Source organism: Rhinoderma darwinii, chromosome 4 (genome assembly GCF_050947455.1).
Source record: "Rhinoderma darwinii isolate aRhiDar2 chromosome 4, aRhiDar2.hap1, whole genome shotgun sequence".
Taxonomy (NCBI): domain Eukaryota; kingdom Metazoa; phylum Chordata; class Amphibia; order Anura; family Rhinodermatidae; genus Rhinoderma; species Rhinoderma darwinii.
The window spans coordinates 232,863,619-232,878,558 of NC_134690.1; the positions used below are offsets into that span (position 1 = coordinate 232,863,619).

At 41.0% G+C, this 14,940-nt stretch overlaps 1 protein-coding gene across 1 annotated transcript in view; it reads right to left on the minus strand.

Moving 5' to 3' along the window:
• Positions 1 to 14,940, minus strand: part of REV3L (REV3 like, DNA directed polymerase zeta catalytic subunit) — a 217,494-nt gene that overhangs the window by 18,067 nt on the left and 184,487 nt on the right. Inside the window, exons 16-21 of the mRNA XM_075862281.1 lie at positions 14,783 to 14,908; positions 13,392 to 13,581; positions 11,149 to 11,254; positions 9,127 to 9,242; positions 6,200 to 6,318; positions 5,642 to 5,760 (exon numbers count right to left, since the gene is read on the minus strand). Coding sequence (XP_075718396.1) covers positions 5,642 to 5,760; positions 6,200 to 6,318; positions 9,127 to 9,242; positions 11,149 to 11,254; positions 13,392 to 13,581; positions 14,783 to 14,908 — 776 coding nt within the window. The remainder of the gene's footprint in view (positions 1 to 5,641; positions 5,761 to 6,199; positions 6,319 to 9,126; positions 9,243 to 11,148; positions 11,255 to 13,391; positions 13,582 to 14,782; positions 14,909 to 14,940) is intronic.

Consider the following 14,940-nt stretch of genomic DNA (forward strand, 5'->3'; position numbering starts at 1 on the left):
CCTTATCAGTCCTTTATTATTAATAAAAATATATAAATAAACAAACTATACATAATTGGTATCGCCGCGTCCGTAACGGCCTGAACTACAAAACGATGTCGTTATTTATCACGAGCGGTGAACGCCGTAAGAGAAAATAATAATAAACCGTACCACAATCACAATTCTTTGGTCACTTCATCTCCCAAAAAATGGAATAAAAAGAGATCAAAAAGTCGCATGTACCTAAAAATGGTACTGATCGAAACTGCAGTTCGTTACGCAAAAAATAAGTCCTCGCACGGCTTTCCTGATGGAAAAATAAAACAGTTATGGCTCTTAGAATAAGGTAACACCAAAAATAAATTATATTTTACAAAATGTATTATATTGTGCAAACGCCATAAGACATAAAATAAAACTAGAAACATCTGGTATCGCCGTAATCGTATCGCCCCGCAGAATAAAGTGAATATGTCATTTATAGCGCACGGTGAACGCTGTAAAAAAAATAGAATAAAAAACAATAGTAAAATTGCTGTTTTTTTAGTCACCGCGCCACTTAAAAATAGAATAAAAACTGATCAAAAAGTCGCATGCACCCCAAGAAAACTACAATGGATTCCTCAAGGTCTCTAGTTTCCAAAAAGGGGTCACTTTTGGGGGGTTTCCACTGTTTTAGCACCACAAGACCTCTTCAAACCGGACATGGTGCCTAATAAATTAAATTAAATTAATTAAATGTCACCTCTACTTTGCTCTAAATTCCTGTGAAACACCTAAAGGGTTAATAAACTTTCTATATGCTGTTGTGAATACTTTGAGGGGTCTAGTTTCTGAAATGGGGTGTTTGATAGGGGTGTCTAATATATGGGCCCCTCAAAGCAACTTCAGAACTGAGCTGGAAACTAAAAAATAAAATAAAAATGAGGCAATACTTCGCTTCTTCCATTATACTCATAATGAGCCGTGCCCACCCCGAGATGACCCCAGTTTTGACCGTTTGTATAAACGGAGACCCCTATTAGACCGTTTCAGTGCCCGGTTTTCCCAAGCATACACCCCCGAGAAGTGTATTTCTGTTGATGAGTCCCTGGTACATTTTAATGGGAGGCTTCAATTCTGCCAGTACCTGCCGGGTAAGAAGGCAAGGTATGGCGTGAAGATGTATAAGCTGTGCGAGAGTGCATCAGGGTATACCTACAAATTTAGGATATATGAAGGGAAGGACAGCAGTATTCAGCCCCCAGAATGCCCCCCGTTACTGGGAGTTAATACAAAAATTGTGTGGGATTTGGTGCACCCACTGCTGGACCAGGGTTACCACCTCTACCTGGATAATTTTTATACCAGCTTCCCACTCTTCAACTGCCTCGCTTCCAGAAGTCCTGCGGCATGCGGCACTGCTAGAAGAAACCTGAGAGGCCTCCCTAAGACTCTGCTTGGGCAAACAAGAAGGGGTGAGAGCAGTGCACATTCTAGCAGCAACATATTGTGTGTCAAGTACAAGACCAGGGAGATGCCACACCAGTACCCATGTACCTGTACGAGGTACCAGTACAGAGACCCCCAAACCAGACTGCATCCTGGACTACAATAGGTACATGGGAGGGGTGGACTTGTCAGATCAAGTCCTGAAGCCCTACAGTACTTCTGGAAGCAAGCCCACACGCATCGTACCAGGGCAACACTTTTTAGGAGAAGTTCCCCAAACTGGCAAGAAGGGAAAAAGTCAAAAGAGGTGCAGAGTCTGCTATAAGAGGGGGATAAGGAAGGACACAATATATCAATGTGACGCGTGCAGAGCTCTGTATGAAAGAGTGTTTTAAAATTTATCATCCATCCCTTTATTTTTAATTTTACCCCAGTTTTACTCGCTCTGATCCACTTCGCACAGCTTACCCCTCCTCATCTTTCCCCTCTGAGCCCTGCTGTGTGCCCAGGCAGCTGATAACAGCCACATGTAGGGTATTGCCGTACCCGGGAGAACCAACATTACAGTTTATGAGGTGTATATCTCCGGTGGCGCATGCTGGGCACAATATATCGGACACTGAATTGGCATATATGTATAGAAAATTGCAAATTTCACTCTGCACCAACTGCTGCACATTATCTTTTACACAATACCTGTGGGGTCAAAATGCTCACTACACCTCTAGATGAATGCCTTAAGGGGTGTAGATTTTGAAACAGGGTCACTTCTCGGGGGTTTCAACTGTACCGGTACCTTAGGGGCTTCTGCGTACAAGACTTCGCACCAGAAAAGCTTCAGTAGGCCAAATGGTGGTCCTTTCCTTCTGAGCCCTGCCGTGTGCCCAGGCAGCTAATAACAGCCACATGTAGGGTACTGCCGTACCCGGGAGAACCCACATTACAGTTTATGGGGTGTATGTCTCCGGTGGCACATGCTGGGCACAATATATCGGACACTGACATGGTATATATATAGAAAATTGCAAATCTCACTCTGCACCATCTGCTGCGCATTATCTTTTACACAATACCTGTGGGGTCAAAATGCTCACTACACCTCTAGATGAATTCCTTAAGGGGTGTCGTTTTTAAAACGGGGTCACTTCTCGGGGGTTTCAACTGTACTGATACCTCAGGGGCTTCTGCACACATGACTTAGCACCAGAAAATTCCCAGTAAGCCACATGGTGGTCCTTTCCTTCTGAGCCCTCCCATGGGCCCAAACGGCAGTTGATCACCACAAATAGGGTACTGCCACACTCAGGACAAATTGGGCAACAAAATGGGGTATTTTATTCGTTGTGAAAATAAGACATTTTGAGCCAAAACTACATCTTATTGGAAAAATAATTCACAGCCCAATTCAAATAAGTTCTGTGAAAAAACTGTGGGGTCTAAATGGTCACAACACCCATAAATAAATTCCTTGAGGGGTTTTGTTTCCAAAATGGGGTCACTTTTGGTGGGTTTCCATTGCTTTGATACCTCTGAGGCTCTGCAAATGCGACATGGCACCCGAAAACCAATCCAGCAAAATCTGGACTCCAAAGAACACATAGCGCTCCTTTCCTTCTGAGTCCTCCCATGGGCCCAAACGGCCGTTTATCACCACAAATGGGGTATTGCCGCACTCAGGACAAATTGGGCAACAAAATGGGGCATTTTGTTCCCTGTGAAAATAAGAAATTCTGATCAAAAATGACATCTTATTGGAAAAATTGTCATTCTTTTAATTTCACAGCCCAATTCAAATACGCGCTGTGAAAAAACTACGGGGTCAAAATGGTAACAATAACCATAAATGAATTCCTTGAGGGGTGCAGTTTCCAAAATGGGGTCAATTTTGGGGGAATTCCTACTGTTTTGGCACCTCAATACCTCTTCAAACCTGGCATGCTGCCTAAAATATATGCTAATAAAAAAGAAGCACCAAAATGAACTAGGTGCTTCTTTGCTTCTGGGGCTTGTGTTTTATTCCACGAGCGCACTAGAGCCACATGTGGGACATTTCTAAAAAATGCAGTATCTGGACAATACATATTTAGTATTGTTTCTCTGGTTAAACCTTCTTTGTTACAGAAAAAAATAGAATAAAATTGAAATTCAGCAAGAAAAATGAAATTTGCAAATTTCACCTCCACTTTGCTTTAATTCCTGTGAAATGCCTGAAGGGTTAAAAAACTTTCTAAATGCTATTTTGAATACTTTGAGGGGTCTAGTTTTTAAAATGGGGTGCTTTATGGGGGTTTCTAATACATAGGCCCCTCAAAGCCACTTCAGAACTGAACAGGTACCTTAAAAAAAAGGCTTTTGAAATTTTCTTAAAAATATGAGAAATTGCTGTTCATGTTCTAAGCCTTGTAACGTCCAAGAAAAATAAAATAATGCTCTAAAAACTATGCAGATCTAAAGTAGACATATGGGAATGTGAACTAGTAACTATTTTGGCTGGTATAACCATTTGTTTTACAAGCAGATGCATTTAAATTTGGAAAAATGCTATTTTTTCAAATTTTTCTCTACATTTTGCAGTTTTTCACAAATAAACACTGAATATATCGACCAAATTTTACCACTAACATAAAGCCCAATGTCTCACGAGAAAACAATCTCAGAATCGCTTGGATAGGTTTAAGCATTCCGACGTTATTACCACAAAAAGTGAAATATGTCAGATTTAAAAAATAGGCTCTGAGCCTTAAGGCCCAAACTAGGCTGCGTCCTTAAGGGGTTAAACAACTTAAATAATTGAACTAGGCAAGATTGCACAGTGTATGAGGTGTAAAGGGACGGGGATCAATGTTAAAATTGTGTGGATTCACGTATAGTAAAGGTGATATTACACAGCCTGACGTGGGCCGTGTAAACGAGCGCCGATCAACGAGACAGCTCATTGATAGGAGCAAACGAGCGCCGGTCACAAGGAGCTATGTATGGGCACGAGCGATCATTTACACAGGGAGACGTGCTGCCAACAACGATAAATGTTTCAGCATTAAAAAGACGCAATCAGCAGATGAACGAGTGTTTGCTCGTTCATCTGGCAATTATGCTCCATATGAAATTACAGAGGCACATGGGAGATTTTTTGTTACCTTCATGCAGTCCGTGAGAAAAAAAAAACAACCGCACGCTCCATTGGATACTGTCTCATGGACCCAGAATACTGAGGAGGGGCAAGGAGGCACCACACAGACTGCAATATGGTTTCGTATGGCGGATCTGAATTGCAGTCTCCGTGCCTCTGCATGAAGCCATAGTCTTAGTCGTGTTTACCATATTTAGATTGTATACTTAGGAACATGTCAGATTTCCACTGGACTTTATAAAACGCAGTTATAGCCTAGCAGGAAATTATAGAATTCTAATAAGTCCTATGATCACACAGAGAATATTTTTCATTTTGCTATATAACAAATTGCGGGTGGTTGTCCCATCCTAAAATGTACCCCACCACCAAAACTTCTTATTTTACGGAATTTCATTATTTAAAAAGCGCCAACATCATGTAATAAATAATGAGGGGGCTGACAAATACAAAAGTACTTACAGAAATAGCACTAGCAAAAATAACTTAACATATGGGACATGTAGATACTGGTGCACTACCTACACAGGGCATCAGTATTAATAAAATTCCCCCATTGTTTTCTATTAACGCCTTAGTGACCAGCCCATTTTAGGCCTTAATGACCAAGCTATTTTATTCGTTTTTCTATAGTCGCATTCAAAGAGCTATAACTTTTTTAATTTTTCGTCTACATAGCTGTATGAGGACTTGTTTTTTGCGGTATTAGTTGTACTTTTTAATAGCGCCATTTTAGGGTACATATAATTTTTTTATTAACTTTTTTGGGGGGGGGATTATAAAAAAAACGGAAATTCCACCATTGTTCTATGCGTTTTTAAATTGTGCCGCGTAAATAACATGTTACCTTTATTCTATTGTTGGTCACTAAGGGGTTAAAGAATCGGTCACAAAAGACCATCTTCATAGGATATGAAAATGAACCCAGTCGTTTCTGACCCTGGTACTGCTACCAATTTTGGTGCCCTAGATTAATTGTAACCGAGTCATTATGACCATTCATTATAGAGCTGGTATTTCCGTACATTGCTCAGGCGTGGTAAATTCTTTTTTTTTATACAAAGTTTAAATAGAAATGTATCATTAATAGAATATTACCTGTTAATATCAGATTTATGATCAAACCAATCTGATAACGTTCGAAAAGTAAAAAGTGGGAACCTCTGGTGAAGAATATGGAATGCCACATTTTCAAATGCATAATTCGTCAAAGCAACCTAATAAAAAAACAAACAAAAAAACACAAATGCAGTTAACTAAAACTCAAACCTGCATCTGAAGAATTTCAAGTGCCTACTGCATTGACTCAGGATACATTTTAACGGTTGTGTGACCCCTATAATCTGTAGAGGGCGCTGAAAACCCTTAAAATGTACCATGTAATATAACTTTAATATTTAACCAGGGAAATGTTCTATATGGTCGTCTGCTATTTTTGTAAAAATCCACATTATATAGAAGTTCTGTACCAGATTATCAGACTTGGGTAATGAAATGCCGAATTAAAGGAATGTCACTGTATTTATTCAAAGCAACATATTTTTAAAGGAATATAAAATGAACCTACACTATGACATTAGACATTTTTGTACAGTCAATTATCAGTTTTGAACACGGTTTAGTGCAACAAAAATATTATAGGAATTTAGGCAATACCTCGGGTCTCATCATCCTCCAAACATTTAATATAATCCGACCAACGATATTTATCTCACTCATAGTTTCAGCACCATATTCATCTTTCTCCGCAGAAAATCGGTTCTCATTTTTATCCTCTATAAAATAAAAATAAAAACAAAAACAACAGAGAAGTGATTATAATAGTCACTTAGTATTTGTAATAAATAACGCAAAATGTTTACAATAAAGATAAATATGTATATTTTTGTGTATATGTCGGTTTATAAAGCTTCGTTCACATCTGCGCCAGGGCTTCGTTCTGACAGAACGGAGCCCTGACTGACACAAACTGAAACCGTAGGTTTCCGTTTCCATCACCATTGATTTCAATGGTGACGGATCCGGTGCCAATGGTTTCAGTTTGTCTCTGTTGTGCAAGGGTTCCGTCGTTTTGACCGGATGAATACTGTAGTCTACTAGTAATGCTGAGCTGGTGGGAGCAACGGAGGCAACTAAACGCCCTGTTTCTAAGAAGTGCGAAGTAGGGCCAATGTTTGGAAACTTCGAGGCCATTTACTGGGTGGCATTGCACCTATTAGCCCAGCTCTAATATAACATCACACAGCCTACAGTGCCCAGAGCTGAGCAAGGAGGGTAAGGTATATAGTCTGGTCTAGGGGCCTAAATATTTTTTTTTAATTCGGTTAGCGGTCTGATTTAAAGAGGCTCTGTCACCAGATTCTCAAACCCCTATCTCCTATTGCATGTGATCGGCGCTGCAATGTAAATAACAGTAACGTTTTTAGATTTTTTTTTTAAACGTTCATTTTTGGCCAAGTTATGAGCTATTTTATATATATGCAAATGAGCTTTGAAATGGACAACTGGCCGTTTTTTTTTCCGTTATGTCCAACTGGGCGTGTATTGTGTTTTTAACTGGGCGTGTTTATGTGTATGACGCTGACCAATCCGTGACCAGTCAGCATCATACACTCCTCAACATCTGCACGCTCCTCTCCTGAAATATTCTGTGCTGCTGTGAACTCTGCTCTTACCATTACGTAGCTCTCAGTCTGTTACCTCTCCTCCACTCCTGTCCTCAATAACACCTTCACATGATTGGCAAGTCACCACCCCGCACAAGATCCTACTGCACGGCTGACAGCCGTCAGCCGTATAGCTAACAGCACTGTTGTGTTGGAAGCGCGCCCTGCTGTGTCTCACTTAGCAGCTGGGTGTGTTCCCCTCATCTAGCTACTACGTTCTATCCTGACCGCCGGTGAATTCTCCGTGCGGTCTTCGCAGTGCTGCTACCCCGTTTACCTACGGGAGCAGAACGCGGCTCCTGAAATACTCTGTGCTACCTTAAACTCTGTGGACAGGTCAGGGGGTCTGGGGGGTTGCCCGCTGTATGATTATTTTACCAGATGGGCAAAGCACATTATAAGTCACTTACTAATAAATACATGGTTAGCAGATCAGCACCTTATCTTTACTTGTAATGCCCCATCCCCTAGTTTAGTACAGTCTCCTCCACAGACTGCATAGCACTCTGGTCCGAAACATGGCTACTGATGGAGGGGCATGTGACCAGACACGTCCATCAGTGGCCTCCATTGAAAAACACTGAGCATGCACTAATTTATCAAGCAGTGTTTTTCAATGGAGGCCGCTGATGAATGTGTTGGGTGACATGCCCCTCCATCAATAGCATCCGTTAAAAAATACTGGGCATGGCACTGTGCATGAGCTAGTTTACTAAATGCAGTGTTTTTCAATGGAAGTCGCTAATGGACATGTTGAATCACGTCTCTCCATCAGCAGCCATGTTTAGGACCAGAGAAACGTTCAATCTGTGAAGAAGACTGTAATAAACAAAAGGGTGAAAGCAAGGCAACAGTGTATTAGTATGTGGATTATAATAAGATTATGCACACATCTTATTATAAGCATAATTAACATGTTGTCCTTATAAAGTAAGGTGCACTTCACTACAAACACCCCTGAGGAAGCCACATCGTGGCGATACGCGCGCGGCATTCAGACCCCTTTTCCCCTCTCTGGCTATCTTGTACCCATGCCGCACTTTAGCTAACGGTTTGACGTTATATTTATGCTTCTGTATTAGTTACACATGCTGAGGGGTTTAGGCGGTCTTGTGGGTTTTTATTCAGGGTGGCAACCCCCAATGAATTAGGTCTAGCATAAATATGCTGTTTTAAATGCTTTAAAATATGTTTATGTAATGTGTTACTACAAATAAACTTATTTTTGTGGCATTTAGAGTGACTATATAGTCTTTTTGCCATAAATATACCCATATGTGTGTTGTTTTGCATTAGTAAGTGGCTTATAATGCTGTTTTTTGCACATACAGATGTAGCCATCTTTACCTTGACTTAACGCATTAAAGTGTAGCTAAATGTTCGACAAACTTCTGACATGTCATAGTGACATGTCAGAAGTTTGTATTGGTGGGGGTCCGAGCACGAAGACCCCCACCAATCGCTAGAACGAAGCAGCTGAAGCGTTTGTGTGAGCTTTCAGCTGCTTCGAGTCTGTTTGGCTTTTTCCGGAAATAAATGTATCTGTGTACGGACTCAATACAAAGTCTATGAGCCCGTACTCCGATACATTGGCTTTCTTGAAAAAGCCGAACAGACACGAAGCGGCTGAGTGCTCACACGAACGCTTCAGCGACTTCATTCTACCGATTGGTGGGGGTCTCCGTGCTCGGACCCCCACCAATACAAACTTCTGACATGTCACCACGACAGGTCAGAAGTTTGTCAAACATTTAGCTACACTTTAAATACACAGTGTCAAGAAATTTAACTTGACTTTTTCAATGGCTTTTGTTGTGTGATGTCACGCTGCAGCAAGTTATCAGAGTCAAGATAAACTTGGCTGCATCTGTTTAGGGAGTAAGTGACCAACCCCTTCAACTAAGATTTTAAACGCACCAGGTACTCTGGACATTTGCTGGCAGAGATCCACATTAAGGGCCGCTGCCCTCTGCAAAAGATAACCCCAGGAATGCATCTGGACTTCATATCCTAGCAAAATATCGGGGTCATACCTGTTTGAAGAGTGAGAGACAAAAGATGAGAGGTTAAAATACACAGAGAAGCTAAATCTTTTACATCATCATACAAAACGTATGAAAAAAACACAGCCCTTTTTCAATTGTGGAACCAGACATAATAACATCATTGTAACCCACTATTCGGGTTTCACTATTTATACCATCATTTGAAGGATGTTCTAATATCCCTTAAAAGAACACTAAACATAAAAAATGCCCAAAAAAACATATCCCAGCAATTTCTCTCTCCTCCTTTCCTTTAATTCTATTTTGTCTCATATTGCAATTAATAATAAGAACTAGATAAAGAATTCTTGTATTTGTGTCCCAGGAGATCAGCCATTTCCCCTCTCCTCACAATCCTGTGTATCTAGAACGGGGCCCCCTAAACCCTGTTCTACCTCTCTGTGTTCCCGTTAAAGCGTGTGATTTCCGGCCATGTTAGAAGAAAACAGCACTACATAGTAGTGTATGGCAGTTACGGAAACAGCGTAGCATGCGAGCTACGCTGTTTCCGTAACGACCATTCAGTTCTATGGGACTTACGGAAACAGCATAGCTCAGCGAGCTACGCTGTTTTCTTTGAACATGGCCGGAAATCACAAGAGTCAGCGGGAACACAGAGCGGTAGAATGGGCTTTAGGGGGCCCTGTTCTAGAGATAGGTGGGACCCGCATCCATCTGACATTTATGACGTATCCTGTGGATATGTCATAAATGTCCCTGATCGTAAAACCCTAATGTATCAGTAATATATCAATTTTACCATGCCACTCCCTAGGTATGGGCTCCTGCTCTGGTAAATATTAAGTGTTGACACTAAGGGTATGTTCACACGCACTGTTTTCAGGCGTAATTCGGGCATTTTACGCCTCGAATTACGCCTGAAAAAACTGCTCCATTACGCCTACAAACATCTGCCCATTGATTGCAATGGGATTTACGGTGTTCTGTTCCCAGGAGCCTTAATTTTACGCGCCGCTGTCAAAGTACGGCGCGTAAAATGACAGCTCGTCAAAAGAAATGCAGGACACTTCTTGGGACGTTTTTCGAGCAGTTTTTCATTGACTCCATTGAAAAACAGCCCCAAAAACTGCCGGAAAAAACGCAGCGACAAACGCGAGTTGCTACAAATACGTCTCAAAATCAGGAGCTGTTTTCGCCTGAAAACAGCTCCGTATTTTCAGACGTATTTTGCTAAGCCGTGTGACCATACCCTAAAGGCTACACACTTCAGTTATCCAATACTCTACATTGACTATTTAGGACAGCAGGTGCCCAAATTTGGAGATGCTCGGTGCTTTTCTGAAATGCATCTTGGTCATGAAAAAGCATTTGGGGCAGTTTCATTTCTATATATTTGCCTCTAATGCTGCATTTACATATGGAGGTTGATGGTCTCAAAATATGAATACATTTGGAAGGAAATTATCTGACAGTATGTACAGTCTATGGGGGATATGTATATACACTGTCGAAACTGTCTTTGTTGCCCACAGCAGCCAATTCCAGCACAACTGTCATTTCTTATAGTGCTCTTGAAAAATGAAAGCTGCGCTGTGATTGGTTGCTATGAGCAACATAAAGAGTTTTTCTCTGTTAGACCGTTTATATGGCTCTACCTCGTTGTATATATAAAATACAGGGCAGTAAGGATCAGAGATTTTACTGTAATCACAAACAGTGGAACACAATCTAAAGATGCCATTTCCAAGGTGTCTAAAGGATTGAAGTGTAGCTTTCCACAAATGGGACCCCAAGTACCAAAGAGCCAAAATGGGGACCACAACTGGGGTTTGTAAGCTAGATGGCAGAATCAGGTTGATGCTACAGACTGGACTGGCTCTCAGCCGGTGAACTGCACACATTCTATTTCTCATGGTAAGAAAATAGTGCCTACCTCCTGACTAAGCTGATCAATTGCTCAAACAGTTCTTTTTCATCAGTGGCATATGATATGTGGAAGCCTGTGACTCCTGATCTTGTCAGTAAGGGTCTTCTGGCATCTAAAAAAAATTGACACAAATAAACATTAGAAATGTAGCTCAGGGCATATGTATATAGAAAGCAGTCCGTGACTAGCATAAATACATGTAAATACACTTTCTCTTGACACTCATGAAGCCTGTTATGTACAGGGTGGCTGGTGGTGCGCGTTAGCTCCCAGCCACCTTCATAGAAGTGCATGGATGCATTGAACAGATGTCACGACCGCATGTAGCTGCCGAGTCCCTGTCAGGTCCTTGACAGTGCGCTAGCTAAGAGGCACAGTTTTCTTTAAAGAGGCTCTGTCACCACATTATAAGTGACCTATCTTGTACATAATGTGATCGGCGCTGTAATGTAGATTATAGCAGTGTTTTTTATTTAGAAAAACTATCATTTTTGACGGAGTTATGACCTATTTTAGCTTTATGCTAATGAGTTTATCAATGGACAACTGGGTGTGTTTTACTATATGACCAAGTGGGTGTTGTGCAGAGGAGTGTATGACGCTGACCAATCAGTGACCAATCACCGTCATACACTTCTCCATTAATTTACACTGCAGATCGCGATATATCAATATCGCTATTTGCAGTCACATAAACACACTATAACGTTACTCATGTGTCATGACAATGAATATACATTACCTCTAGCCAGGACGTCATGTTTATTCATTCTCCTGACCACTTCTGTAGCGTCTCTGTGATTTGCAGCACAGCACAGCGAGATCTCGCTGTGAATGACAGTTTACAGCGTAATCTCACGAGACTACGCCTGCTATGCTGTAACTCACAGAGACGCTACAGAAGTGGTCAGGAGAGTGAATACACATCACGTCCTGGCTGGAGGTAATGTATATTCATGGTCATGACACATGAGTAGCGTTATAGTGTGTTTATGTGACTGCAAATAGCGATATAGCTATATCGCTATCTGCAGTGTAAATGAATGGAGAGAAGTGTATGACGCTGATTGGTCACTGATTGGTCAGCGTCATACACTTCTCTCCACAACACCCACTTGGTCATATAGTAAAACACGCCCAGTTGTCCATTGAGAAACTCATTAGCATAAAGCTAATAAAGGTCATAACTCCGTCAAAAATGATTGTTTTTCAAAATAAAAAACCACTCCTGTAATCTACATTACAGCGCCGATCACATCCTGTACAATATAGGCCACTTATAATGTGGTGACAGAGCCTCTCTAAATGCAAATATAGAGATAATAGTGTAGACATTAGAACCAGCGCAATGATTAAGTTGGCAACATGTAGGTTTCTTCTCTCCCTAAATACAGCCATTTATTTTTATTTAATAAAGGGATAATCAAACTGCGGTGGAACAAGGGGGGGGGGGGTGTCGTGGTAACCAGACTACGCTTACCATAGTTGGTTGACATGACCGAGGAGATTTATAGGCCACAGCCACACGGCAGTATTTTGATCGGTGTCTTGCTTCAGTAATTGTAAGCCAAAAACAGGAGTGGGTCTAAAAGACGGTGGAAGTACAAATTTTTCCATCATACTATTTCTGTTTATTTTCCAGTCCTGGTTTTGGCTTATAAACATTGATGTAAAATACAGACCTAAATAAAGGAGTCCATATACTGCCGATGCTGTTATAGTAATAGTGTATAGCAGCATCGGGGACGCGCGCATTCATGCCAGCGGCAAGATGACATCTTCAAATCACCGCTAGCCTGAACTGTCCATCAAACGGTTGAGTCCCACCCACAAAATAAAGGAGGAATCCAGGAAGTGAAAGGCAGTGGCGGCCATGACATCCAGGTAAAAGGGGAGATTGGAAAACCCCTTTTATCCAGACAAGCATAATGAAAATCTGGCAAGATTAGCTATTTGTATGAGTAAAACTATATTAGTTGAAGAATTTTACACTATTTAAACTTAAAATGAAGCAGAATTGCAAAATATATATTTTAACAAATTGCTTAAATGTCAACTCCTATTATTATTATCAGAGCTGCAGGAAGTGTCAAGCCCACTTCAGACTACAGCATGTCTCTGTCTGTTTGCTTCCACTAGAGGGCTTCGTGCTATGGTGAATGAATTTCTACTATGATTGAATTGAATTGTATGGTAAAGCATTTAAAATAAAACTATTAATAAATAACTATTCCCATGGGTGTATGCACCTTTATCAGCAGACGTCTCTTGTACAATCACAATTGCACCGGTCATTTCTTTCTTGTCACTGTCTGATAGTGGAGAGTCTGACGACAGACAGTAAAACAAAGCACAGATGGGGTCAAATTCAGGATCCGGCGCCAAGTCCCTTCGAGTTCTGGCATGTAACTCCATGCACATGAGTGTCAAGTGCTGCACCTGTAACAAGAATGGACACACTTTATCATAGCACACACTTCAAGCCTGTTTAAGAGAATCACACTGAATGTACATTATGTGTATTCCTTGGCAATAGAACCAGGTTATTGAATAGACTGCGCAGTCAATAAATAAAACTGCATTTTTTGCTGCTACCAATCACAACAATTGACCGTATGTAACTGGACATCTTAATGGTGGGGAGCAGAGGGGATACATGGGGAACAGTTGGCATTGAGTTGTGATAGAATTACATCACAAACATGTTCCAGATGCAGACTGGACTGTCCTACACCAAACCCATTGTACCGTGTCCCTAGCTTCATTTCTGCTCATTTATTGGGAAACAAAATAGCAGTCTTGCAGATTTGGTACCATTTAATATCGAACAAAAATAAATAATGTTAAACAACAAGCTTTCTAGACCACTTAGGCCATGTTTACATCTGCATCCGTTAGGGGCCTCCTTCTCAGATCCAGCAGGGTTTACCGGAGACCATAGCGCAGCATGCTAGACTACTGTGTCCGGTAAAATCATGGACACACTGACGGAAAGACGATAATCTATTCAATTCAATGGGTTCCAACGGAACCCAATGTGCAATGGAACCGTTGGTTCTGTTATTCCCTTGTTCTGCTCTGATGGAGCAGAACAATGGAACAGCACAACATAGGGGTGAACAGAGCCTGATCTCTTCATTAGGTATGGTTTGTATAATAAAGTATCTGAAGAAACACACATATATATATATATATATATATATATATATATATATGCGCAGAGTAGAGACAGTGTAAAAAAAGGTCATTGAAGAAACAAGAGAGCAACAGAATGAGCTTGAATGGGTTCTGAATTTTTTTCCAATGGCTGCAAATGAGATAAATTAATAGCATAAAGAAGCAATACTTACTTATCCTTTGCCCTGGCGATCCAGCACGGACGTATGCATGGAGGTACATGCATGTAAACAGTCACTGGGAGTGCCGTTGGAGACTCAGCGCTGAATCGCTGGTGCAAAGGATAGGTAAATACTCCTTCTTTTGTTAATTTATCTCATTTGCCATTGGAAACATTGTTTTTTAGAACCCAGATAACCGAGAGCCGATGTCCCCACTATCTATAGAGCAGATACCTTAGATGTAACATGACCTAAATCCTTGCGACAAATTCAGTGGTGTGTAATAGGTGTTAATATCTTACCTCATGCAAAGCCTTTGCATCTTGTAAGTTCTGTGCACTGACTTTGAAGCCATAAGAGTTATTTAGAGAAGGACCCTCAATCTGAGATGTTTCTTTCTTCACATCAGCCATGGCAGCAAACTGATTCTATGAATAATAGGCAGGGGGAAAAGCATTAT